Source organism: Stegostoma tigrinum, chromosome 7 (genome assembly GCF_030684315.1).
Source record: "Stegostoma tigrinum isolate sSteTig4 chromosome 7, sSteTig4.hap1, whole genome shotgun sequence".
Lineage (NCBI taxonomy): Eukaryota > Metazoa > Chordata > Chondrichthyes > Orectolobiformes > Stegostomatidae > Stegostoma > Stegostoma tigrinum.
Genome location: NC_081360.1, coordinates 28,532,500 through 28,559,773, shown reverse-complemented (window position 1 = coordinate 28,559,773; position 27,274 = coordinate 28,532,500). Strand labels below are relative to the sequence as shown.

The window sequence follows — 27,274 nt, the reverse complement described above, 5'->3', positions numbered from 1 at the left end:
AAGCTTATTTTAATTAAAAAAAATTCTATCCTCAATTTCACTTTTATTTCCTGGATACAGGACCAGAGGGTCAGCTTGTACACTAATAATTAGGACTTGAATATGATTAGGGAGTTAGCAAAAGAAAAAAGAATTCAGATTGGTGTACAAAAGAATGGTGCAGACTGCCAGAAGCTACCAATGGGCTAGACAGGTGGACAGAATGCTGGGCGAATGGAATTCTATCTGGAAAAGTGTGTGAAATAATGTATTCGGAGGAAAAACTAACAAGATAAAGGAATACAAATGGAAGAATATAGGGAAAACTAAAGAAAAAGAGAATGTTTCCCCTTCTGAGGGAATCTAAAATTCAGGAAAACATTGTCAAAATAACAGGTCTCTCAGTTAAGACAGAGGAGGAGGAGGAGGGTCATCAATATTGGATTTCTCTGCCCCAGACAGCTGTGGATACTGGATCATTTGAAATATGCAATTTGGTCTCTAAAGGAGTCAAAAATGTGCAGTAGTGGTGGTGGTTGGTGGCAGTTGCGAAGCAGGCAAGGAAAGAGAGTTAAGGCCATAATCAGGTCAGCCGTGATCTTATTGAATGGCACAGCAGATTCGAGGGACCAAATAGGCTACTCCTGCTCTTAATGCTTATGTTATGCATTTAACAGTTGCATGAATGAAACTGTATTGACTTTTAATATAACAAAGTGTGAAGCTGGATGAACACAGCAGGCCAAGCAGCATCTCAGGAGCACAAAAGCTGACGTTTTGGGCCTAGACCCTTCAGAGGGGTCTAGGTCTGAAACATCAGCTTTTGTGCTCCTGAGATGCTGCTTGGCCTGCTGTGTTCATCCAGCTTCACACTTTGTTATCTTGGACTCTGTGGCATCTGCAGTTCCCATTATCTCTTCACTTTTAATATATTCAAGTTACGGACACGACAGCACTGTTGGTTTCTGTTTGCTCATCTTCAAAGTACCCTCAGTAAAAGTAGGATCATGTCAGGTTACTGACATGCTGGCCTTTCTGTGCCCAATAATGTCCCCTCTCTGCCACTGACCATGATACCAGTTCACTTTAGCAAAATTAATCTATGGATGGACAAAGATTACTTCTCATAGGTTTCATGTTGGTTTCGCTTTCGTTGAACTGAAACCTTGAGGACACGCAAAAGATTAACAGTGTCTTTCGCATAGATGAAGGAAGATGACCTTTTGTTACTGCCTCAAACATTGCATTGAAAATAACACCCAAATTCACACTTTTCACCAAAGGAACCAGATTAGGTATAAATGCAATTATAAATATTTAGCTAATTTTGCAAATAATTTTGTGTCTTTCTGGCTCCAAATTAAATACATTGATGACTAACTCATCAGGATAATCTTTCCAGCTCATGTTTAAGAAGCTGCATAGATAGAACACCTTTTCTGATCTTAGGGTATACCAACACACTTTTCAGACACTCAAATACTTGAAGTTGTGACAGCAAATTAAGACCTCAGTAAAAGCAAAGCTTCACACTTTGTTATCTTGGATTCTCCAGCATCTGCAGTTCCCATGATCTCTGATCACAATTTTAACCTCACTGCAAAGCCTCTTCCAGGGATGCCTAACCTGAAGAAGTTACCCTCCTCCCTCCGGACCAACCTCAGGGAATCTCTCTCCCACTGCAACTCTCTCCACCTATCTTCTCCTCTATCTATCTTCGGTCTGCCTCCCCCTCTCTCTCTATTTATTTCAGAACCCTCAACCCATCGCCCTCTCTGATGAAGGGTCTAGGCCCGAAACGTCAGCTTTTGTGCTCCTGAGATGCTGTTTGGCCTGCTGTGTTCATCCAGCTTCACACTTTGTTATCTATGATAAGGACACAAGCTCTTTTTTCCAGTGCAAATTGCTAAAGGAATAAGTATTGACCAGGGTATCAATTAGAATTTCTTCTGTTTTCTTCAAAATACGGATGTGAAGGCTTTAACATTCAACCGTGGGGGAAGGTGAGGTCTTGGTTTAACACTTCATCTCAAAGTTGGCACATCTGTGCAATGCCTAAATAATTTGTCAAGATCTTGACCCACAACCATTAGACTCGGAGCTAATAGTGGCATCGCTAAACCAAGGCTTACATCTCATATATGTGATGAGTTCTGCAAACTTGTGAAAAAACACAGCAATGAATTTCGTAAACTGTATTTACCATATCATAAATGGCCTCTGTGCCAATGTCAGATTCAGTCTGTATTACAAGCAGCTTCAAGAATCAGAAATCCTGCAATGGTGGAAGCTGGCTTGATTGCAATGGACTCTGGGAAAATGTAACGCTTAAGGTCTACAATGCCAGAAATAGTGAAAAATTCTCACTAACTCCTTTTAAGCTACAGTTGTTCCGCAGTGTGGAAGGTACTGTGGAGCCTTTCCTCATCTGAAATACTGAATACATGAGGCAGGGCAGAATAATTTAAGGATTTTGCACATTTGAAAATTCATCTACACCACAGAATTTTATAAGGGAACCAAAACCAGGATATAAGAAATAGGAGAAAGCATACTGGTCACATGGCCCACCTAGTCTGGTCTGCCATTCAGTACCATCACAGCTCAACATCTACAGCAATCTGTTTCTTCCCCCCACACTATCTCCACATCTTTTGATTTCCTTTGTGCCCAAAAATGTAAAGACTTCTGTCCTGAATATATTCATTGACTTAGCATTCGCAGCACACCTGAATACAGAATTCCAAATAGTCACAAACTTCAAATCAAAGAATTTTCTCTATATTTCATTCTTAAAAGCCTGAAAATTTATTCTGAGGTTTTAGCCTTTAGAGGAAACAACAAAGCCACAATATTCCTCTCATCTAACTCACTGATACAGATTGCAAATGGTAGAAGTCTAAGCACTGACCCTTTCATAACTCTACTAATTATACTCCCAATAACAAAAATAACTGTTTATTTCTGTTCTCACTGTAAACCAATTCTCAGTACATTCTAATACACTACCCTCAATTCCACAAACTTGAATATTATCCAACAATCTAATGTCTGGCATGTATTTGAATCTATTCTGGAAATCCATCTATCTAGCCTAACATAACACGATGTGAAGCTGGAAAAATTTTTCTGAAGAAGGGTCTCAACTCAAAACATCAGCTTTCCTGCTCCTCTGATGCTGCGTGGCCTGCTGTGTTCATCCATCTTCACACCGTGTTATCTCAGATTCTCCAGCATCGACAGTTCCCACTATCTCTATCTATCTAGCCTGTTGGTTAGAACTACAAAAACCTTTAATGAATTTTTAAAGTACAATTAACCTTTCTCTAAAATAATGTTGACACTACCTCGTCGTACAGTGATTTTCCAAAGTCCTTATTACTACATCCTTAAAAACAAATTCAGGAATTCTCCCCACTCTAGGTATCAAGTTGACTGGCCTACATTTCCCTATATTCCCTCTCTGATCTTTCTGAAATGATAGGTTTAGAAACTTCCAAATATTCTGGAATCCAAGGAATTCTGGAAGTTCTAAACCAATACATCCACCATTGTCCAACCTTTAGTTGTATTAGTTTTTCTGGTAATTTCTATTGACTTCTATAACCTCATGTTATTTTAATTTTCTCACTTTATTTGTCTTTTAGTACCTTATAATGGTCAATACATTTGGTTGCATAGGGACCATAAACAATGCATTTTCATGGAAGACGTGGGTAATCTCTTGATTTAACAAACCAGTCTTCCTTAAATAGGCTCCTGCCTGCCATATTTGCATTCCAAAGAGGTTGGATGAGATGGATTCAGACCCTGTTGCTAGCATCGTTTTTTAGTGCAAAGAGAGAGAGATGGGCAGCTTGTTACTATGCGAGGCAGTGAGGGTGAAATAACTGCACAGAGGCCAGTATCATAGCACTAAGTCATCTTTTATTTACATGTGCACAGTACATGGGCTCTGATCAGCCAGCTCAGCGCCAGTCCAAGAACAAGGAGACTGTCTCAATCTCCTGCTTATATCTGTCAGCACGGGCTCTCTGATTGGCCCAGGTTAACAACCCCAATCAAGGATCTCGTGGTCAACGAGATCTACTTGTCTCTTATTCCAATCACTACAGAAGGTTGTTGACTTGTCACTGAATGGTGTCATTCTTCATCAATGTCATATTCACAGCATGTGCCAACAGCTTATGTGACAAATCCACTGCATGTCCTTCAACCGACAGCCATATCGGAAAGTCAAAAAAGGGAGCAGTCTTCAGTGAGGTGAGGGGGATTATAGTTAGGGTTTACTGCCTTAGTCAGCCAAAGGGCTCATCCAACTGCAGCATGGGGTGGGGGGGGGAGGGTGTGGATATTATTAAGCAGGCAGCTGGTTTGAGCAGAGTTCGTATATCTAAAACATTTAATGACTGCACACAAATGCTCAATATGAATGAGTATATCCTCAACTGCTGTATTATACCAAGCACTCACTTATCATTTCCAAGACAAATAATCTTTTAATAACCTCTTGAAATTTCAATCAAAATATGAACACAGTACTCGCCCACTACTAAAAGAGGTCTTTCAGAAACATTTAAATCTCTGCTATATGTGGAATCGGTTGATTTGAGGCCGATTATTAGTATTAACAGTTCTTTTGCTCTTAAGATCTGAAGTAGTTGACTCCCCCATGATCAAGAAAAACCCACAATGCATACATATTATCCGCTGTTTCAAGTACTCTTGCACAATCACTTACCCTGGCACAGGTCCACCCCTGTCAAGGTTATAAATCTGTCTTGGGTTCAGGAGATATTGAAATTTTCGGAGAACTCTGAAAAATAATATTTTTTTCAATTTTCAGAAAACAAAGCGTTTTGCATCCTAACTATAATCTCTCTTTCACCCCAGTTATAATACTAACTTTTTACAGACCACTTTTAATGTAATAAATTGACACCAAAACTCTTTAAAGGAGTACCATAAAACAATATTTGATACAGAGCCACAGAAGGAGATATTACAGCAAAAGGCACAAAGCTGGGTTAAAGAGATAGGTTTTACAGAACATCCTAAGAGCAGAAGAGGGGTACAGAGGAAGAGAAGCTTAGGCAGGGAAATTCTGAGCTCAGGATTAGCAATGGATATAAATGGGTAGGTCATGTTTGGAATGACTGACATGTGGCTGCAGAATAGTCAAGGTTGGGAATTTAACATCCACGGTATTTGGCTTTTAGGAAAGGTAGGCCAAGAGGAAAAGGAGGGGGCAAAGCATTGCTATTTAAAAAGAGTTAATTAATGCAATAGTGAGCAGGTAGAATTTGTATAGGAGTGCTTAGATAAGCAAAGCTCAGAAAACAATAATGGCGTCGCATACAGCCATCCAATCTGTAGTGGTAATGTTGGGGAAGGCATTAAGTTGGCAACTATAGATATAAATCAATAAAGGTACTGCTGTATTTATGAATGACTTTAATCTGCATATATATTGGCAAACCCATCAGTAACAATACAAACAGGAAGGAAATCCTGGAGTGTGTATGGGATTGTTTTCTGGATCAAGAGATTGAGGACCAACCAGAGAACAGACCAGCTGCATGCTTACAAGGACACCCAGGTCTCATTGTATCTTTCCCTTTCCCGATCTACTGCCACACAGATAATAACTTGGCTTCTGTTTCTGCTACCAAAGAGGATAACCTCACATTTATCTACATTATACTTCATCTGTCAATTACTTGCCTACTCACTCAGCTTGTCCAAATCACACTAAAGCAACTCTGCATTCTCCTCACAGCTCACCCTCCCACTCAGTTTTGTGCCGTTGTAAAACTGGAAATATTACATTTAGTTCCCTCATCCAAATCATTATTATGTATTATGAATAGCCAGGGTCCAAGGACTGATCTCTGCTGTGCCCCAGTAGTCACCATCTTATAAAAACCCATTTATACCTACATATCCTGTCTACTAACCAGTTTTCTAGCCATTCCAGTACAATACCCCTAATCGCATGATCTTTAATTTTTACATGCTGATCTCTTACGTGGGCCTTATCAAAAGCCGCCTGAAAGTCTAAGTTATCCACATCTGCTGGCTTCCCCTTAATGCTACTAGCTACAGCAGGATTTCTCTTTCAGGAATCCATGCTGACTCTGTCTGATCCTGTCACTGTTTTCCAAGTGTTTTGCTATAAATCATTTGGAATGGACTCCAGCATTTTCCCAAATATTGATGACAGGTTTACTGGTCTATAAATCCATTTTCTAATGACCTTTTTAAATAGTGGGATTACAATAGCCACTCTCTAATCCACAGGAACTGCTCTGAAGTCTACAGAATCTTGAAAGATGACCATGAATGCATCTACCAAGACCACTTCCCTAATGACTCTGGGATGACACTGGATTGGTCATTATTCCCAAGAATTTCCCCAGTACCATTTCCCTGCTAATACTGATTTCCTTCACTTCCTTTTTCACTAAACGTTACATCCCACAACATTTTTGGGACATTATTTGTGCCTTCCTTTGTGAAGACAGAACTAAAATATATATCTAATTGGTCTGTCATCAATTTGGTTCCTATTATAACTCCTCCTATTTCTGATTGAAGTCAAAAATCCCTTACATCGATCTTTTTCTCCTCCGATACCTGAAGAGGCTTTTACTATCTGTCTGTAAGTTCCCTGGAAGTTTCCATTGTACTCTACATTGCCACTCTTAATTGATCCCTTTGATCTGCTTTGCTGAAATCTATGACCAATCTACATGCAGTTTAAAGTAGTCCATAATTACAGCTGTATTTATTGCTTGCTTCTCAAATACTTCACAGAAGCCATCAGATATTAAGTACCACAAATAAAAATATACTAGATGAGTGTCTCTTCTGATCTGATAACGTCATTTTCTCATTTACCTTTCACCTTGCCTTCCACCACTTTTGGGATTCACAAACACGAGAAGTGGATGTGTTCCTGGCACTGTTGTAATCTGTAAAAAAAATAGCCTGATAAATACAAACTATTGACAACAAACGTGCATTGTATCAGTTTGTCAAGTACCAATTAACTTTAAGTATATTTATACCTACTTTTACAGAAATAATAATCTTTTGTGGTGATTAACCACCTCTGGTTAGAGACTCCATCCCAGTGCTGACTGAGTCATAGAAGATATTCTGCTCTTTGATCATAATTATAACCATACGCCATCACCGAAGCCATTGAATATAAATGCAATTGAAATATTAAAAACACACTAAGACAATGTTTTTGCATGCACAGCATTCACAAATTGTTAGAGGTGATTGTGCAATATTTTCCATAAATTTCCTAAACTATATTATAGGCAGTAAAGCTGAACAACAAAGGATATGAATGTAGCTCTTACTCAACACTAAATATGGCTTATGTACAAGCTCTAACAAAGCAAAACATGGCACTTGCAACACAGAAACAGGTTATTCTGTCCACCAGGTCCAAACCAGTGTTCTTGCTCACGAGCTCCTCCCACACTTCTGCATCTAACTCCATCAGCAACCCTTCTATGACTGAGTCCTTATGTGCTCATCCATAAATGAATCGATGCTTGTTGCCTCAATTACTTCTTGGTGCTAAGTTTTACATTGCCATCATTCTCCTAGTGAAGAGTTTTCTCACGAATTCTTGATTCTACTATGAGTGACTTTTTTAAAAATTTGTGGATATTAGTTCCACTCTCCACCTTAATTTGAAATACATTCTACCTATCAACCCTTTCATATGCTTGAAAATGTCAACCAGAAATACTCGTTCTGTGGGCCAACCTCTGCTTACATTTTGTCATGTTTTTCTCTCTTGGACGACTCCATTTCCCAAATTATTTCATTCTTTTCATATATATAGATGCAACCCATTTATAACATTCAAATGTGATCTTCTGCTACGGTTGAATAGACAATCCATTCAGATCAGTGTTTCTAAGCTGTCCATATTTGATGAGTTTATTAATTATCTCCCGCTTTTCCATTCTTAAATAACTTTTTTTTTGATGTCTTCATGTTACATCACTACCCACAATATAAATCTCGCCCAGCAAGACGGTCATTTCAGTGTCATTACTGAGGAGCAGGGTTTGCAATCTTTAATGGCCTTTATCCCTATATGAGTTCTCTTTTGTAATTTATGTGTCTGTAAAATACTACTAAAATCCTCAAAAACTTGTGATAAAATTAGGAACTTTATTGCAAAGAAAGGAAGCAATGGTGTAATTGTATTGTGCTGAGCTTGTTCTCTAGCCACCCAGTCAATGTTCTGGAGTTTGACTGCAGCCATAGGAGAGCATTTTGAATTCAATAAAAACATGGAATTAGAAGTACCATGTTGACTGATGACAATTGTTGATTGTCACATCCGTAACCTGAGAGTTCTAACTCCAGATCTCATGAAGTCTCATGGCTTCAAGTCAAATACGGGCAGGGGAACCTCAAAAATCTTCTGTCGATAACCAGCCAAACCCGCGGCTGAGGAATCAGTACTCTCACATGCAAATCATTGCTTGAAGGAAGCACGGAGGTGCAGAATGCCCATCAGAACCACAGCCTGGTCTGCGGCTGGTAGTGAGGGAATCAAGAGGGAAGTAATGCATCCTCACCAATCTGCCTGCTGCAGATCCATCTATCTGTGACAATATTAGGAAGGGTAACCACCACATTGACCCCTATCTGTGACAATATTAGGAAGAGTAACCACTGTATTGTCCTTGTGGGGACAAAGTCCACATCTTCCTGTTGATAATACCATTTATTGTGCTTTGTGGAATTATTAGTGTGCTAAATGAGATAAACCAAACAGATCCAGCAATTCAAGACTGGGCGTCCAATGAGGCTCCATGAGTCAAGCGCTGTGGCAGAATTATACACCTGTACAATCTGCAGCCACATGGCTCGGCATATTTCTCTCTCTGCCATGACCATCAAGCCAGGAAATCAAAAATCAGAAACTCAGCAAACCTGGCAGCTATTTCTTGATATCATGCGGAGTCAACAGAATTAGCTTATGGCTGGCATCTAACAACACAGTAGTTACATGCTAGACAGCATAAGCAGGAAAGTGGCAGGCAGAGCAAAGAGACTCCACAGCCAGCAGATCAGGTGTAAACTCTGCCATCCTGCCACATTCCGTCGTGAATTCTGATGAACAACTAACTCACTTACAGGAGGAGACAAAAACCCCCAAACTCATTGAAAGGTTGGTGGGTGGGGGGGGGGTGTAGGAGGCGCGGTGGTCAGCATATTAGTGCAAAACATAAAGCTGAAGTATTTGCGACAATCTTCTTCAGCCAGATGTGCCGAGTCGATGATCCACCTTGGCCTCCTCCAGAGATTCTCAGCATCATGGGTACCAGGCTGCAGCCAATCTGCAGAAGGGTCACCGGATCCGAAATGTTAATCTAATCTCTCTTCACAGATGTCGACAGATCTGCTGAGCTTTTCCAGCAATTTCTGTGTTTGTGTCAGCCAATAAGATTTACTCCGCATGATATCAAAAATTGTTTGAGGCAGTAAAAACTGCAAAGGCTGTGGGTCCTGACAACATTTTGGCAATGAAGTTGTTTGCTCCAGAAACTGACATGCTTCTAACCAAGGTGTTCAAGTGCACCTACAATACTAGCATCTAGATAACAATGCAGTAAATTGATTGATTATTGTCACATGTACCAAACTACAGTGAAAAGCTTTGCCAGCAGGCAGACCATAGTGAGCAAAGCATGTGCAGATCAAAAACACTTAGAAAGAGGCATAGACGTTACATTGCACAGGGCGTGCGCTAGGTGAGATCAACATTAGCAAGATCAGAGTTATTTGAGGCTAGAGAGTCCACTCGTCAGTCTGATAATGGGTGGGAAGAAGCTGCTCCTGAACCTGCTCCTGCACGTGTTCGGGTTTCTGTATCTTCTGCCTGACAGAAGAGGTTGCAGAAGATCATTCCTGGAGTACGATGGATCTTTGATGATTTTAGCAGCCTTTCTGCTGCAGCAGGCCATTTAAGTGGAGTCCATGGATGGAAGATTGGCTTCTATGATGGTCTGGGCTATGTACACCACCTTCTGTAGTTCTTTACAGTCCTGTGCAGAGCAGTTCCCATAACGGGCTATTATGCACCCAGACAGTGTGCTTTCAATGGTGCATCTGTAGAAATTGGTGAGGGACCTTATGGACATGCCAAATTTCCTGGCCTGCCAGAGGAAGAGGTGGTGTTGTTGTGCCGAATTGACTGTCACATCTATGTGGTAAGTCATGGCTGTGGTACATTAATGACATAGATGAAGGTATTAAAAGTAATATTAGCAAATTTGCTGATGACACAAAGCTGGGTGGCAGTGTGAAATGTGAGGAGGATGTTATGAGAATACAGGGTGACTTGGACTGGCTAGGTGAGTGGACGGATGCATGGCAGATGCAGTTAAAATGTGGATAAATGTGAGTTTATCCACCTTGGTGGCAAGAACAGGAAGGCAAATTACTATCTCAAGTTAGGTAAAGGGGAGTACAATGAGATCTAGGTGTTCTTGTATATCAGTCAATGACAGCAAGCTTGCAGGTACAGCAGGCAGTGAAGAAAGCTAATGGCTTGCTGGCCTTCATAACAAGAGGAATTGAGTATAGGAGCAAAGAGGTCCTTCTGCAGCTGTACAGGGCCCTGTTGAGACCACACCGGGGGTGTTGAGTGCAGTTTTGGTCTCCAAATTTGAGGAAGGACATTCTTGCTATTGAGGGAGTGCAGTGTAGGTTCACAAGATCAATTCCCGGATTGGCAGGACTATCATATGTTGAAAGATTGGAGTGACTGGGCTTGTATACATGTGAGTTTAGAAGGGTGAGAGGGGATCTGATTGCGACATCTAAGATTATTAAGGGATTGGACATTCTGGAGGCAGGAAGCATGTCTCCGCTGATGGGTAAGTCCAGAACCAGAGGACACAGTTTAAACATAAGGGGTAGGCCATTTAGAACAGAGTTGAGGAAAAACTTCTTCACCCAGAGAGTGGTGGATCTATGGAATGCTCTGCCCCAGAAGACAGTGGAGGCCAACTCGCTGGATACTTTCAAGGAAGAGATAGACAGAGCTCTTAAAGATAGTGGAATCAAGGGTTGTGGGGATAAGGCAGGAACAGGATACTGATTGTGGATGATCAGCCACGATCATAATGAATGGTGGTGCTGGCTCGAAGGGCCAAATGGCCTACTCCAGCACCTATTGTCTAAGTCTAGGACAGGTTATCAGTTATCATCACTCCTAGAAACTTGATGCTCATCACCCTCTCAACCTCAGTTGTGTTGATGTAGACAGGGGCATGTTCTCCTCCTTTCTGAAGTCAATGAACAGTCTTTTAGTTTTGCTGATGTTGAGAGACAGACTGTTTTCATTGTACCATATCACCAGGCCCTCTATCTCCCTTCTGTAGTTTGAATCATCGTTGTTAGATATCTATCCGTCTACAGTGGTATCAGCAGCAAACACAGCACATGGTGTTCATTCAGAATTTGGCAAGACAGTCATAGGGGAACAGGGAGTATAGTGGGGGCTGAGAAAGCATCCTTGGGGAGCTCCAGTGTTGAGTGTCATTGTGGAGGAGGTGCAATTACCTATCTTTAATGATTGTGGCCTGTGAATCAGGAAGCAGAGGATCCAGTTGCAGAGGGTGGAGCTGAGACCAGGATCTCCCAGTTTTGAGATTAGTCTGGAGGGGATAGTGGCGTTTAAGGCGGAGCTGTCGTTAAAAAGGACTCTGGCATAGGTATCTTTGATGTTGAGATGTTCCAGGGATGAGTGCAAGGCTAGGGATATGGATATGGCGTCTGCTGTGAACAGGTTACGCTGGTAGGCAAATTATAGGGGATTGATTTGGGCTGGGAGACTGGAGTTGATGTGAGCCATAACCAGCCTCTGGAAGCATTTCATGATTATTGAGATCACAGCCACTGGGCGCTAGTCATTAAGGTACGTTACACGTGCGTTCTTAGGTACAGGGATGATAGTGGTCTTCTTGAAGCAGGTGGGAAAGTTCATGCCTAAATACAGTAAGACCTGGACAATAGCCAGTTTGGGCTCACAAGTGGTAAGTAACATTGGTGCCACACAAGCGTCAGACAATGATCATATCTAAAAAGACTGATTACAACCATTACCTCTTGACATTACTATCCTGTATTATCAACATCCTGGAGGTTAACATTAGCAAGTACTGGACTAGTCATATAAATACAGGGTTTACAATAGATGGTCAGAGGCTAGGAATCCTGCAGCAATAACATACCTCCTGACTCCCCAAAACCTGTCCACCATCTGTAAGACATAAGTCAGGTGTGTGACAGAATACTTCACCAATCATCTGAAGAAACTCAAGCAGCTTGGCGGCATCCAGAATAAAGTAGCCCAGCTTGACTGTACCACAATCGATAAATACTTACTCCCTCCACTATTGACTACAGGATGCAAGTAGAAATTAATCTACACTACATAAGACAGTACCTTCTAACCCCATGGCCAATCTTATTTGGAAGGACAAGTGCAGCAGATACATGGAAACACCACCATCTGTAAGTTTTCCACTAAGCCACTCACTATCCTGACTTAGAAATAGGTGGTTGGCCCTTCAATGTCATTGGTTCAAAACCCTGGATCACCCTCACTAACAGCATTGTGGGTCTACCTATAATGAACTGTTGTGGTTCAAGACGACAGCTCACTGCCACCTTCAAAGGCAGCTACTGAGAGGAAATAAATACTGGCCCAGCCAATGATGCCCACGTCCCCATGAGTGAATTAAAAAATATTCTAATTATTCTTTCATTCTTTAATAAAAGCAAAAATCCTTCTGCGGGAAAAGCTACAAAAAGTTGTTCATGTATACAAAAGCCAGGATTATGAATAGAAATCTTATCAAATTTTACTTAGTGTTGCGGTTAGACTCATTGAATGTGAAAGTCTATTTACGATTGATTTTCTCTCGAGTTGTAAGGCAAATTTACATATGATCCATTGAGTATTATTTAAGGAATAGTTTATTTCCTTAAATATACCAAAACTTTTAGCATTTATCATCACAAAAAAACCTTTAATTTCCTAAATGAGATTACAAGGTGTTGAGCTGGATGAACACAACAGGCCAAGCAGCAGAGGAGCAGGAAAGACGACGTTTTGGGCCGAGAACCTTCTTCAGAAATCTCAGATTTGCTCTCTTACCTTTTACTATTTTTATTCCCTACCCCTTTGCGACCATCAGCATCAATGACTAGCATCCACACATGCACCATGTGCTCTCATTCTCCAAGTGCCCTACAAACCTCTATTTGTTGTTGGCAATGCCTGCCAAATAAAGCCAAGCCCAAACACGCTCCTTAAAAACAGGGTAAATGAGTAGTTTGGCTAAACAAAATATATAGATCAATATAGATTTTTAAAAATTATTCTTCAAAAATTTAATTCTGAAGTTTTTCACTGCTAATTACTTTTTGATTTGATTGCCAACATTTTTTTCTAAACTTTGTCATGCTCTCCTCTTTTTCTGCTGTACTTAGCATATGCTTTCTTTATTCTTAATTCAGCTCATTTCTTTGTTCATCTCTGATGTTTCATTATTAGCTACTTTTTTCTTGCTTTACTGGGACATTTTTCTCCTGGACTCTGTTGATCAAGATTTAAAATACTTTATTTCTATACTCAATGAATGTTTATAGTTTATTTCCCTACTTCTATTCTGATCCAGCTTTGTTCAACTCAATACTCAAGCCCTTCTCACTCATTATTTTAAATGACCGTGTTATGATTTCTATGGCTTGGATTTACTGCTATTCTCTCATTTGTTTAGTTCATTTTCCATTACTGGATACAGTAATGCTCCCTTACATGCTTGGATTTTATACATTGGGTAACACAGGAATTCTGTTAGCAATGCAGAGCTCCATTCCTTCTTGTTATCTGTCTATATGGTTATTGTTCCATGTACTTCATTAACTTCAGGTGATTATTTACATATTTCTTTCTCCATCATCTTTTGTCTTTCAGCTATGTTGTAGTACTGTAGAAAACTTCTGGGACCAGATCATTAGATATATTCTAAAGGAAGTTGGAGATATTCGGTGCAACTAAAGGCAAAGGGTATGGACAGAAAGTGGGAGTAAGATACTGAAACTGCATGATCAGCCATGATCGTATTGAATGGTGGTGCAGGCTCGAAGGGCTGAATGGTCTAATCCTGTCCCTATTTTCTATGTACACTCTCGCTCAGTATGACAGATACCTGATCTATTATTTCAATCCATGTAAATTCAGTTTCTAACCATCTATTACACGTCACTTTTATCTTCTGTCACGATGTTGTGTTTACTCTGTGCAGTTACCCCCAAACATTTTCTATTCCCTGTCATAGAGTTAAACAGCACGGAAACAGATCCTTTGATCCAACCAGTCCATGCTGAACATAATCCTAAACTAATCCAGCCCTCCATCCTTTCTGACTATGCTAATATCTGTAACATTTAGTTGTCAGTCATGCTCTTTATTTGACATTACCATTATTCCAGCATGTTTGGTCTCTTTCTATGGATTATTACATCCAGTTCCCCATATTATTTAGATACTGTACTGGCAGTTTAATTTGTCTTCCATAATTATTCATTTTATGTTATTTTAACAGTCATTTTATATATCTGGTTTATAAATGTATTTGCTTCCTGAACTATCTATTATCCTTGCTCCCTGTCTTGGTTTAACTTTTACTCTCATCGCTCATTTCATTCACCTTCAGGCTTATCTTGTTTTTGCCTGATGCCTTCGCCCATCGTACATGCTGAACATCCTACTGGCAGCTCTTTTCATACTTTCTGCTAGGAAACTAGTCTCACTCAAGTGGACCTCATGCCAAGTGTGAGATGCGTCCTCTCCAGTGCTGTGCCAGTATTTCATGAAATGGACATCTTTTTCCTATGCCATTCTTAAGTTGTAAACATATTCAAACCGTTGGTGTAAAATACACATCTTGGCCATAGTCCAAACTGCCTACAATATACAATGACAATCACATAAATGAACTGTAGGGTATAATGCTGGATAACAAATTTTCCTTGTGCCATTCAAACTACTCTGTATGTTTAGTTGCAAATAGGATAAAGTTTTGAAATGGGTGAAAATAGCAATAATAGTCATTTATAATTTCTGTCATTGTTACTTGCCTGTCTTACTGAAATTGGAAACAAAACTAGTTACACTAGTAAGAGAAAAATATCATATTTGCAAAAATGTCATGTTTTGTCTGGCATTTTTATTAAGTTGACTCTCACCTCTACATTATAAAATTTCGTCATATAATTTACATGAGACAATACATTTGCAAGGTGTCAAGATCTTCTAGAGTGCATGCAGGAGATTTATCATGACGATATAGGAACGTAGAAATTGCTGAAGTGGCGAGGTTGGAGAAGTTAGGTGTGTTTTCTGTTAGGCAAAGCAGATTAAGGGGAACCACAATAAAAGTATTCAAAGTTGAGGGGTTTTAATAGTGGAAGTAGGAGAAACTCTCTTCTCTGACAGGTGTGTCTGTAACCAGAGGCCAATGGTTAAAAAAGGCAACAAAGCTGCAGGCTATTTAGAATAAATACCTTCATTTTGGGGGATGAGTATGGCCAAGAACACCCTATCTGTAAGGTCAGTAGAATGAGTTCTCACTGGAACTTTGAAGAGAGGATGGAACACAAACTTAAATATTACCAATTTAGAAGTTTATGGGGAAAAAGCTAGGATGCAATTGGGCAGTAAAAGCTGGCGTATGTTTAATAGACGAAATGACCTCCTTTGTGCTATAATGTTCTAGGAATGTATTCTATAGTCATCAGATAGACAACAATAAAACTCAAATGTTTGTCAATGCACACAAGATGACTTTCCTTCCAATTCTTATTCTTAAGAAATAATAGAATCAGAATGGTTTGATTTGCTGTTCCTGCCCACTTTCAATGTAGTCTCCATTAGGGATTTTAACTCTCATGTTTATTCCGTCTTACCAATCCTGAAGAGTTTTTAAGCGTGACTGCTCTCAAAGAGGTTTCTTCTTCCCCTGCAGTTCTGGAACCATTCTGTTCACAGAACAATTATGTAATTGCATCTAATTTTATCACAACGAGGCAAATTACAAAAACAGCATTCAGGGATTGCAGAGAGCAAGTTATCATTGATGTCCACAATTACAATAAGCAACTACATAAACACATTAATTAACTTGTATCTACATGCAGCACTTCACCTCTTCAGTAAGTCCCAATTTACAACAATGTCACTGTTGTTATATGATCAAAAAGTAAGAGGCCAAAATTTAATAGAACAAAATATCAAGTTTCCACTCCCAAGAGGTGGTACAACGTGTACAGAACATTGCTGATGAGATCAATGTATCGTAACAGCTTAAGGTGCCTATTCAAATCAGTGTACAGCATTCAGAGTAATCCAAAATAGCACATACTAGCTCAGGTACTCAAAATGACACTAACATACAACCTTCCAAGAAAGTATGAAACTTTTACTTTGGTTCAGTGAAGTGCTTACTTCACCGGGTACAAGGAAGCTCCTGCCTACAGCTTCTGAACTTATTGTTTTATTAATTCATGAATGTGGGCACAACTGGCTAAGCCAGCATTAAATGCTTAGCCCTAATCACCTCTAAGGAGGTGGCAGTAATGAATCATTGCAATCCATTTTGTGCAGGTACACCTATAATACTGTTAGATGGAAACCTCCAGGTCTTTAGACCATTGATACTATAGGAATAGCAATAAAATTCCATGACAAGGTCCTGTGGGCCTGAAAGGGAACTTGCAGATGGTGGTCTTTCCAGGAATCTGCTGATTTTGTCCTTTTGGTGTTCAAGGTCACAGATTTGGAAGCACGCTGTCAGAGGGGCCTGTTTGAGATGCTGCAGTGCATATTTGTATACAGTACACATTGCAGCCACTGTGTTGGTCGTGGAGGGAATTAATGTTGAAGGTATCAGATGGGTACTAATCAAACAGGTCACCTTATCCTTGATAATGGAAACTGCAGCTGCTGGAGAATCCAAGATAACAAAGTGTGAAGCCGGATGAACACAGCAGGCCAAGTAGCATCTCAGGAGCACAAAAGCTGACGTTCAGGCCTAGGCCTCTCTGAAGAAGGGTCTAGGCCTGAAACGTCAGCTTTTGTGCTCCTGAGATGCTGCTTGGCCTGTTGTGTTCATCCAGCTCCACATTTTGTCACCTTATCCTTGAGCTCCTTGAATGTTGTTAAGGCTATACTTATTTAGGCAAATATAAAATATTCTCTTATACTCCTGCCATGTGCCTTGTAGATGGTAAACAGGCTTTGGCTTTGTGGAGTCAGGTGAGTTACTTGCTGCAGAATTCCCAGGCTCTGACCTACCAGTGTAGCTCCAGTAAAATGGCTTGTCCAGTTCATTCTTTAAGGTTTAGAACTTGTTGGGAATACAAAACATTTTTTCCTTCCTTTATGATGAACTACTTTGAACAGTCATTGCTGTACTGCAAATAATAAGGCAGTTATTGTGTGCAAGACAGGATCACCTACATAGTATGAAGTTACACAATCAGATTTTAGTAACCGATTAAGGCATTGATCTCAGAGCATTGGAAGAACTCCCAAATTTTCTTCAAATTATTGACTGCGCTGCACCTAAACCAGCAGAAGCAGGTTAATGTTCTGGTAAGAACAACTTCAACAATGTAGTAAGATGCTCATGTACATCAGAAAGCCAGCACAAGTTATATCTTAGTGTGACCATGCTGCTACAATTTTCTGACTAGGAGGGCAGTTCTGTTCTGGGTCAAAATATTAACAAATTTATTAATGCAACCAATAAGCTGAAACAATGATGAAAAGTAGAATGAGGGACTTGTTCCAAACTCCTATAAAAGTTCTATAAAAGTCATGAGTAAATCATGAACGTCCTCTAGGTGGACAGAAGATGAATAACGTCTGTAGTTTTCTAACAGTTGCACTTCTACTGTTTGAATAATGAAAGTGTAAATAGTAGAGCAAATTACCCAATATATTACTTGCTGCCTTATGTATTACACAATAAATGAGGTGCCAACGTGCTGACGGCACGACGCGGGGCAACTGAGCAGCAAAAGCAGCATGTGACAGATAAAGCTAAGCAATCTACAGCCATTGGGTCAGATCATAGCTCTGCTGCCCTACCAAATTCTGAAAGTATTTAAACAAATGTACCCATATTCAACCAGGATTGATGAGGACAGGGGCAGTGACCACAGTACGTCAGTGAAAAGGAAAAGCATTTTGCATCTATTTTCAGCAGAAGTGTTGAGTTGATGGTCCATCTTGGCATCCTCCTGAGGTCCTCAGCATCATGGATGTCAGCTTCATCCAATTCAATTTACTGCAAGTGATATCAAGAAATGGCTGGAGGTGCCGAATACTGCAAAGAGTATGGATTTTACACCATTCCTGCAAATAGTACTGATAACACGTGATTTAGAACTAGCCAGGCTGCTAGCCAAGATTTTCCAATTTAGTTAGAACATTGGCATCTACCCAGCAAAACAGAAAATTGCCCACGTATGTCCACAGAATGCAAGACAATTGCTGGCCAGCCAATTACTCCCCTTAAACTTACATTCAATCAGAATTAAAGCAACAAAAGTTGTCATTGGCAGAGCTATCAAGCAGCACTTGCTCAATAATAACCTGCTTACAGGCAGTTTGGATTCTGCCAGGGTCACTTGGCACTTACCTCATTATATCCTTGATGCTGAAATCAAGTCTGGGGTGGGGAGTGAGTGTGGCGGTCCTTAACATCAAGGCTGCATTTGACTAACAATGGCACAAGGACACCGAGACAAACTAGGGTCAATGGGAATTAGTGGAACACTTTCTGCTGGTTGGAGACATACCTTGCACAAATAAAGACACACATGATTGTTGGACGTCAGTCATCTCAACAACAGGAAATCACAAGAACATTGGAACAGTAATAGACCATTCAGCCCTTGAGCCTGTTCCAGCATTCAATGAGATCCTGGCTGCTGCGTGGCCCAACTCCATACGGTAGCCCTTAGCACGTATCCCTTAATATCTTTGCTTAGCAAAAATGTAAAATGAAGAACTGATCCAGCATTTACAGCCATTTGTGCAAGAGAATTCCAAACATACGTTACCCTTTATGTGTAGAAATGCTTCCGAACATATCTCCTGAATTGTCTGGCCCTAAATCTCAGAATATGCCCCCTTGTTCTAGGATCCCTAAACAGTGGAAATAGTTTATCTTTAGCTACTGTCTTTTCTTGTTAATATCTTGAAGATTCCAATCAGATCACCCCTCAGCCTTCAAAATTCTGAAGAAAACAGGCCTAATTTGTACATGCACTCTTCATAATTTGACCTCTTAAGTCCAGGTATCATTCCTATAAACCTACAATGGGGTCCCAAGCCCAAATGTCTTCAGCTTCATTAATCGCATCCCCTCCATCATAAAAGTCAGAACTGGTCATGATCATTGGTAACTGCACACCGTTTAGGGCCATCCAAGACTCCTGAGACTCTGAAGCAGTCTGTGTTCAAATACAGCAAGATTTGCATAACATAAATGACAAGGAACATTCATGCTACACAGGTGACCGGCAAAAATCATCTCCAACAAGAGGGAATCTATCCATTGTACTTTGACATTTGGAGGCATTACCATTACTCAAGGTCCCCACCCCTTCAACATCATGGGTGTTACCATCAACCAGAAACTGAACTGAGCTAGCCAAATTATTACAGTACCTACATCAGGTTGAAGTCGAGGAATCCTGCAAAAAGTAACCCATCTCCTAACTCCTGAAAGCCCGTCCATTATCTATAAAGCACACCCCTGGAATGTGATGGAATATTTCCAAATTGCCTACATGAGTCCAGTTCCAGCAATACTGACGAAGCTTGAACACCAGGACCCTGCTTGGTTGCTAACCCATCTCAGACCTTCAACATTTGCTGCCTGCACAACTATCATATAGTGGCAGCAAGATATGTTGTAACAACTCATGCACACTCCTCATATGGCACCTTCCAAACCACCAAGATCTAAATGGACAAGGGCAGCAGATATATGGGAATAGCAATTTCTGAAAGTTCTTCTCTGAACCACACACCATCCTGACTGGAACTATATTGCTGTTCCTTTACTGCCTGGTGTCAAAACCCTGGAATTCCCATTCTAAAGTGCATTTGCAGTGTACCTACAATAAATGGATTGCAGCAGTTCAAGAACGAGGTCACCACTACCTTCTCAAGGGCAATAAATGTTGGCCCAGTCAGCAATATTCACTTCCTGTGAATTGTTTATAAAAGTGCAGAGATTTTTCATTTCAAATGTACTTATGTCACAACTGTGTTATTTATTGCTTTTGAATAAGATAAATAAAATTCACTCATGCAAATCAACCATTTGAAAGCCTCAGGTATATGTTAAAAGTGTTTGCTCAAGATATATATAGGCCATCAAAACAGGCATGAAAAACTTCTAAATATAACTGCCTCATGAATTTTTTCATTGCAATCTGTTTTCACTGGTTTGTCAACCTATATTTAATAACCTTATAATTATCTATGCGCATTGCACAACCACACATAAAACAGTCAATGCTTTTGCCCTGCTTATAATTGGAATAGAGATTATTTTAGATGTCTAATGTGGAAATGTTGTTTATACACTGTACATGCATGCAGCGCATTTTCACTACAGGTGCATCTTTTCATTACAGTAAAAACAAATGTTAAATTGTTTGAATGAGACATTCTACCTTTGCAGGATAGAAGGTTGACAAAACTACAAACTATACCATGCCAAAAAGGCACATAGTAATTGCCATTTTACATGAACTATTTCACTTAACATTAAGTGCATATTTTTTGTCATGGAAGTTAAATTTTAGTTACAGTGCTTGGAGTATGTGTACCTAACATTACTGACAAAGTGTCTGAAAACGAGTGACTGAGGTGACACCAAAAGTGAACATAATTTCTGCAGGGCATGCACTTCCTGATCACAGATCATCATTTGTTTCCCTAACTTTTAGTTGAGCTTTTTTTTGTCAAAAATTTGTCATTGTCAACTGCAGTGCTACTGTTTTCTATTAAATTTTGCTTTGAGACAGCGAAACATAGAAGACAGGTGCAGGAGGCGGCTAATCGACCCTTTGAGCCTGCTCTACTTTTCCTCACTATCACGGCTGATTGTCCAACTCAATAGCCTAATCCTGCTTTTTCCCCATAACCTCTGATCCCATTCACCCCAAGTGCTGTATCTAGTCGCGTCTTGAATACATTTAATGTTTTGGCACCAACTACTTCCTGTGGTAATGGATTCCAAAGGCTCACCATTCTTTGGGTGAAGAACCATCTCCTCATCTCTGTCCTAAATTATCTATCCGGAATCCTCATACTGTGAACCCTGGTTTCTGGACACACCCACCATCGGGAATATCCTCCCTGCACCTATCCTGTGTAGTCCTATTAAAATTTTAAAAGTTTCTATGAAAGCCCCCCTCATTTGTCTGAACTCTAGCGAAAACAATCCCAGCCTAGTCATCTCTTCTCATACGTCAGGTTTATTGCAAGACTGGATGGATGGACTAGCTGCTCTCTTCCTGATTTGTTCCATATATTTGTTTGTTGCTGAAGGCTCTGTTCACCAAGTGGGTCTGTGAAGTATATTTCCAAAGTTTCCCCTTCAACTTAACCCAAAACACAATGGACCAGAATGTAGATAGGTTAGAGGAAGGGACTCATAAATGGATACTCTGGGGACTTCAAATGGTGTGGTAAACAGTTGCTAGAGATATCTTGCCTTCGGTCAGGTAGTTAACAGCAGAGCAAAGAAAGAGTAGTACCATTGAAATGGATAGCTGTGGAGAAGTTTTGGCCGAGGATGATGTAGTCAATATGTCAAAACTGCAGGCAAGCCATACAGGGTAAGGATAAATAATGCAACACATTCAGTTAGTATGAAATTTTTGATGTTGGTTGGGGTCAGTTCAGTGATATGGCAGAAAGTGAAACATGATTGGGAGGCTAGTGGGGTTAAGAGTAGGTTTCTTCTTTAAGGAGGAACGTGGTAATGACTGTTTACAAGGAGAGGGAGAATACCAGATTAGACATTTACCAATTCAGCTCACTGGAATGATGGTCAGGAAGGACACCCAAGTGATCAGCAGCTTACTGGAACTGTGATCATTGGTGCATAAGTGGATCTCTTTGGTGGGATGATTTCTGAGCAGGGATGTAGAGCGTGTAAGAGTAGCTGAAGAAGTTCACAAGCTTCTTAAATTTGGTAAAGGGAATGTGGAGAAGACAGATTTAAGAAGAAGATAATAAAATGTGAGGCTGGATGAACACAGCAGGCCAAGCAACATCTCAGGAGCACATTTAAGAAGAAGGTTGATGACGGAGGCAAGAAGTCAGTGTTTTATTTTATCTCTGTAGGAGTAGTGCTAAGTCATTCAGCCCCATAAACCTGCTCCAAAATTCAATGAGATTGTAGCTGACATGAATCACAACATCAGTTTTATCTGTCCACTGCATGGCACATCTTGCTTAATCTGGTATGGTTCAATCTTGTGTGTAAATCATGGAGTAGGAACCAGCCCAATTTCCTCCGCTTGCTCAGCATCCCTCTGAGAGACTTGTGTGTTGGTTTGCATGAGTCTCGAACAAGGAGCAATATTTTAAATTTAGGCCAAGATATTCACAACGTATACTGGAAATTAAAATGCTATCCCCAATGGGTTGTTAATGCTGTGTCAAACAGAAGTTTCAGACCAGAATGAACAATTTTTGTTGAATAAAGTCTCTAAAGAATATGTAAAGGTACTTAAACATTGATATGTATGTGTTATGCCATTTGTAACACTTCCTTTACACCATGCAACCTATCCTGGTTATCTAAAATCTTCCAGTCTTCATTCTGGTGTCTCTGTGTACTCTAAGGTCAATGTATCTCTCCTGGAGCTCCTAAAACTGACTACAATATACTGAATGTATCTAACTAATGCTTCGTACAATATAACCATCAAGCTCTTCTCTTTCTTTTCCAGGCCTCCCAGATAAAAGTCAATATTCCCTTAGTCTTTTGGATTATCCTTTGCAGCTATACAGTGCTTTATTGATTTGGACACCCAAATCCCTTTCCCTCTTCACAGATTTCCACTGTAATTCAAAATTGCTGTCAAATGTGGATGATCTTTCACTTCATGTTGAACATTATCTGTCACAGTTTTCCCACTGACAGTTAGTAATTTCCTGTTCCTACCCATACAATGTGCTAAATGTACTAACTTTATGGGAACTTGGACTGACCAATTTTAAATAATTTATCCAAGGCATTAATATCAGTATAATGTACTGCTATAGATCCCTTGGCAACAACGCATACTACCAGTAACAAAGTGTGGAGCTGGATGAACACAGCAGGCCAAGCAGCATCTTAGGAGCACAACCTGCTGTGTTCATCCAGCTCCACACTTTGTTATCTCGAATTCTCCAGCATCTGCAGTTCCCATTATCTCTCTCACATAATGCCAGTGTACATTTCCTTTATGTTTACTCTTCACTTTCATCTATCAGCCAAACACCAACTCATGTCACAAGGTTACTTTCATCAGGTGCTTTTTAACTTTTTTTCCTAACATCCTTCTGTGGAATGTTTACTAATGCTGCGTGGAAGTCCACAAAGACAACATCCCCATATATTCCATTGTCCATCAGGCTAGTGACCTCTTGAAAATTCAACTAATATATCCAGGGCTGATCCTCACTTCACAAATCTGTAGACAGCCATCCCATGTTCTAGCATTCACTCACTGCATTCCTAATGAAAGATTCCAGTCAGTTCCTCACCCCTGACAGTACACTGTATTTCACTGGAAGGAATGAAATTTTTCTTGGCGGCCAACAAGCCTGCAACACTATGACGTATGGTTTGCAGGGCACACACTATTGACCTAAGATCAATGAAGTACTCAATATTGGGACCAGTGATTGTTAGAGAGAGGATTGGGTGGTGAAGAGAGAGATTGGGGATGATTATGGGATTCTGCAAGGGGACTCTTTCAGAGTCCTCAGTTTTCCTCTTGGAATTCAGTCTGGTGGGGGAGCATAATACTTCACTTTCATGGCACTGATGGGTACAACGGGGAAGGTGGTGAACCATTTTCCTCAAACCAGACTCCTACGCGGCCAAACTCTTCCAGTGCAGCCTCAGGGGAAACCCCTAATGTATTTGTGGAGAGAAACAAACAATGTTGCACAAAACGGAGGAGATGTAAAGCACACCATTTGTGGAAATTCACTTGATCTTCTCAGATGGGACCTTGTAAATGCACGACCACTACCATAGAGAAGGACAAGGGCAATAGATACATGTGAACACCATCATGTACAAGTTACCCTATGTGCCACTCACCATCCTGACTTAGAAATGTATCGCTGTTCTTTGCTGGGCAAAATCCTGACCTCCCTCTCTGATGGTAATGTGGATGCACCCACACCAAATGGGCTGCAGCAGTTCAAGAAGGTTGCTCACTGCCATCTTCTCAAGGGCTATGAGGGGTGGGCAATAAATGCAGATACATAGCCAGCAATGTCCATTTCACATAACTGAATAAAATTCGCCCTTCTACAGGCTAAGGGGTAAGACTACATACTTCAAACTCAGACAATGAGAAAGTTATCACTGGCTCTGGGGATTTGCATTTTCTAAATACATTTTAAAAGTGGAAAAGTTGAGGAAAACAGAAGGGAGGGAAGACAAACGGAGTGATTGGATTTGCTGGTCATTAGGAGTTGTGCAGTACTGGGGAGTAAGCCTGCCTAACCTATCAGTGTTAGCTTTGTTCCAGTTTTGTTCTTTCCTTTTATTATCAGTCAGTTAAGTATTTAAACATATGCAAAGCCATGCAGTCTATTTCAAAGGTCCAAACCCACTTGCACAAGCAGTCACAGAAACATTAATTGCTTTGTATTTCAAATCAATACATGGGGATCATTGGTAGTTAAATATTTTGATTTTTCAACATACCTGTAGTCCTTGGCCATCTATTGTTGTCGAGTTGTGCTTAAAAGCTTGATTGTTATCATCCGAACTTGTCGTTGTCAGTGAATCACTTTCAGCCTTTTTCTGATTGGGCTGTCTATCCTTCAAAACAGAAAACCAACCAGAAAAATTAAACATGTGATAATGGGAACTGCAGATGCTGGTGAATTCAAGATAATAAAATGTGAGGCTGGATGAACACAGCAGGCCCAGCATCATCTCAGGAGCACAAAAGCTGACGTTTCGGGCCTAGACCCTTCATCCTCAGCAGCATCTCAGGAGCACAAAAGCTGACGTTTTGGGCCTAGATGAAGGGTCTAGGCCCGAAACGTCAGCTTTTGTGCTCCTGAGATGCTGCTGGGCCTGCTGTGTTCATCCAGCCTCACATTTTATTATCTTAGAAAAATTAAACATGTCCAGTTCTAGCATCTCTACATTTTGCTGGACACACCAGGCAAATGTCCTGGAACTTTTTAGGCATTTGTGGTACGAGAATGAATTAAGATCATTTATTTAGAATTTTGCAGAAAATTGTTTCATTCCAGTCTGTAGTTTAAACTTCAGAATGTGTAAACTGTTCAATCATCCCTGCCACTTTTAAGATACATGTTTCAAATTCTTCTGGTTTTTATCAAACATAGCTTTATCATCTTTGCAAAAGGTCTGCTCTTGCCAGTTTTCTCCATTTACTTGAATAATGCACTATTGGAGATCTATAGATCAAAATAAAGCAATTGAGACAGATCTATTGTAGAGTGCCAAAAATATTCAAACCTGTCCACAGACTCTATACTTTTAAGAGTCGTTTTTTGGCAAGATACATATTTATCTGCAATACCCAAACTGTACCTTAAACTGAAATCAAATATAAGCCAAGTACTGCAAATGCTGGAAATCTGAAACAAATTTAGAATAATGGTGAAACGCAGCAGGCCCAGCAACATCCATGGACAGAGAAACAGAGGTAACGGTGCGAGTTCACTAAGACTTTTTATCGTCTGAAGATGAGTCATATCGGACCTGAAGCATTAACTCTGTTTCTCTCTCCATGGATGATGCCAGACCTGCTGAATTTCACTAGCATTCTGTGTTTGTTCGAAAAACAAATACACAGGAAGAAATATATAGTGTTTAAAAGGAAGATATGATGATTAATTAACTAATTTATTTCTAACAACACAAAGCACTAAGAAGACAGAAATGAAAAAATAAATGACATCTTGTATTCTGTGAAAATCCTGAGTGACAGAAACAAATTTTTTAGAAGATCATGTCTGATCTGATTGCAACTTCAAATTCAAATTCCTGCCCACCCTGGTAACCTTTTACCTGCTTGCTTCACAAGGACCTATACATCTCTCCCTTAAAAATATTCAGAAACTCTGTTTCTACTATCTCATGAGGAAAGGATTTCCCAAAGATTCATGGCCTTCTGAGAAAGAAAAGAAAATCTGTGTTTTAAATGGGCAGCCCTTTAAAAGGTGCCTCCAGGTTTCACCATAAAAGGAAAGGTTCTCACACCATCTAGTCTGTCAGGATTTTGCATGTTTTGATCAAGCAAATTTTTACTCTCAGTTTCAGCGCATATCAGCTTTGTTGGCTCAACCTTTCCTCATAAGGCAGCCCATTCATTCCAATTATTAATCTGATAATCCTTCTCCAAACAACTTCCATTGAGTTTATATCTTCCTTAAATAAAGTGATCAATATTGGAAGGGTCACCGGACCCGAAACGTTAACTCTGTTTTCTCCTTCACAGATGCTGCCAGACCTGCTGAGCTTTTCCAGAAACTTTGTTTTCGATCAATATTGTACTCTAATTCTCCAGTTGTGGTTTCACCAGTGCCCTGTAAAACTGAAGTAATATTCACTACTTTTATATTCAATTCCCCTTGCAATAAATGATAACATTCTATCAGCTGTCCTAATCATTTACTATACCTATAAATTGACATTTTTCATGATGCATGTACGAGGACACCATATCCCTCTGTAATTCTTTTGCCAAAAATGAACAATTGCTCATTTTCCTACAAATTTACCGCATTTGCTGGAATTTTGCCAACTCATTTAACTCTCTACATCTTTTCCTAGATGCCTTTGCCCCTTTCATAGCGCACTTCCTTATTTTTCCTTGTGATGTTGGCAAATTTGGCAACTATACCTTCTGCCCCTCATCCAAGTCATGTTAT

General features: G+C 40.1%; 1 protein-coding gene across 9 annotated transcripts in view; it reads right to left on the bottom strand.

Annotated features, from left to right (window-relative positions):
- The window catches only part of LOC125454004 (diacylglycerol kinase beta), a 505,848-nt gene that overhangs the window by 187,950 nt on the left and 290,624 nt on the right, over window positions 1-27,274 (bottom strand). For all 9 annotated transcript variants that reach the window (XM_059647135.1, XM_048534235.2, XM_048534238.1 and 6 more), the window contains 3 exons: window positions 25,068-25,184; window positions 6,880-6,953; window positions 4,721-4,795 (listed from right to left, as the gene is read on the bottom strand). In XM_059647135.1, coding sequence (XP_059503118.1) covers window positions 4,721-4,795; window positions 6,880-6,953; window positions 25,068-25,184 — 266 coding nt within the window. The remainder of the gene's footprint in view (window positions 1-4,720; window positions 4,796-6,879; window positions 6,954-25,067; window positions 25,185-27,274) is intronic.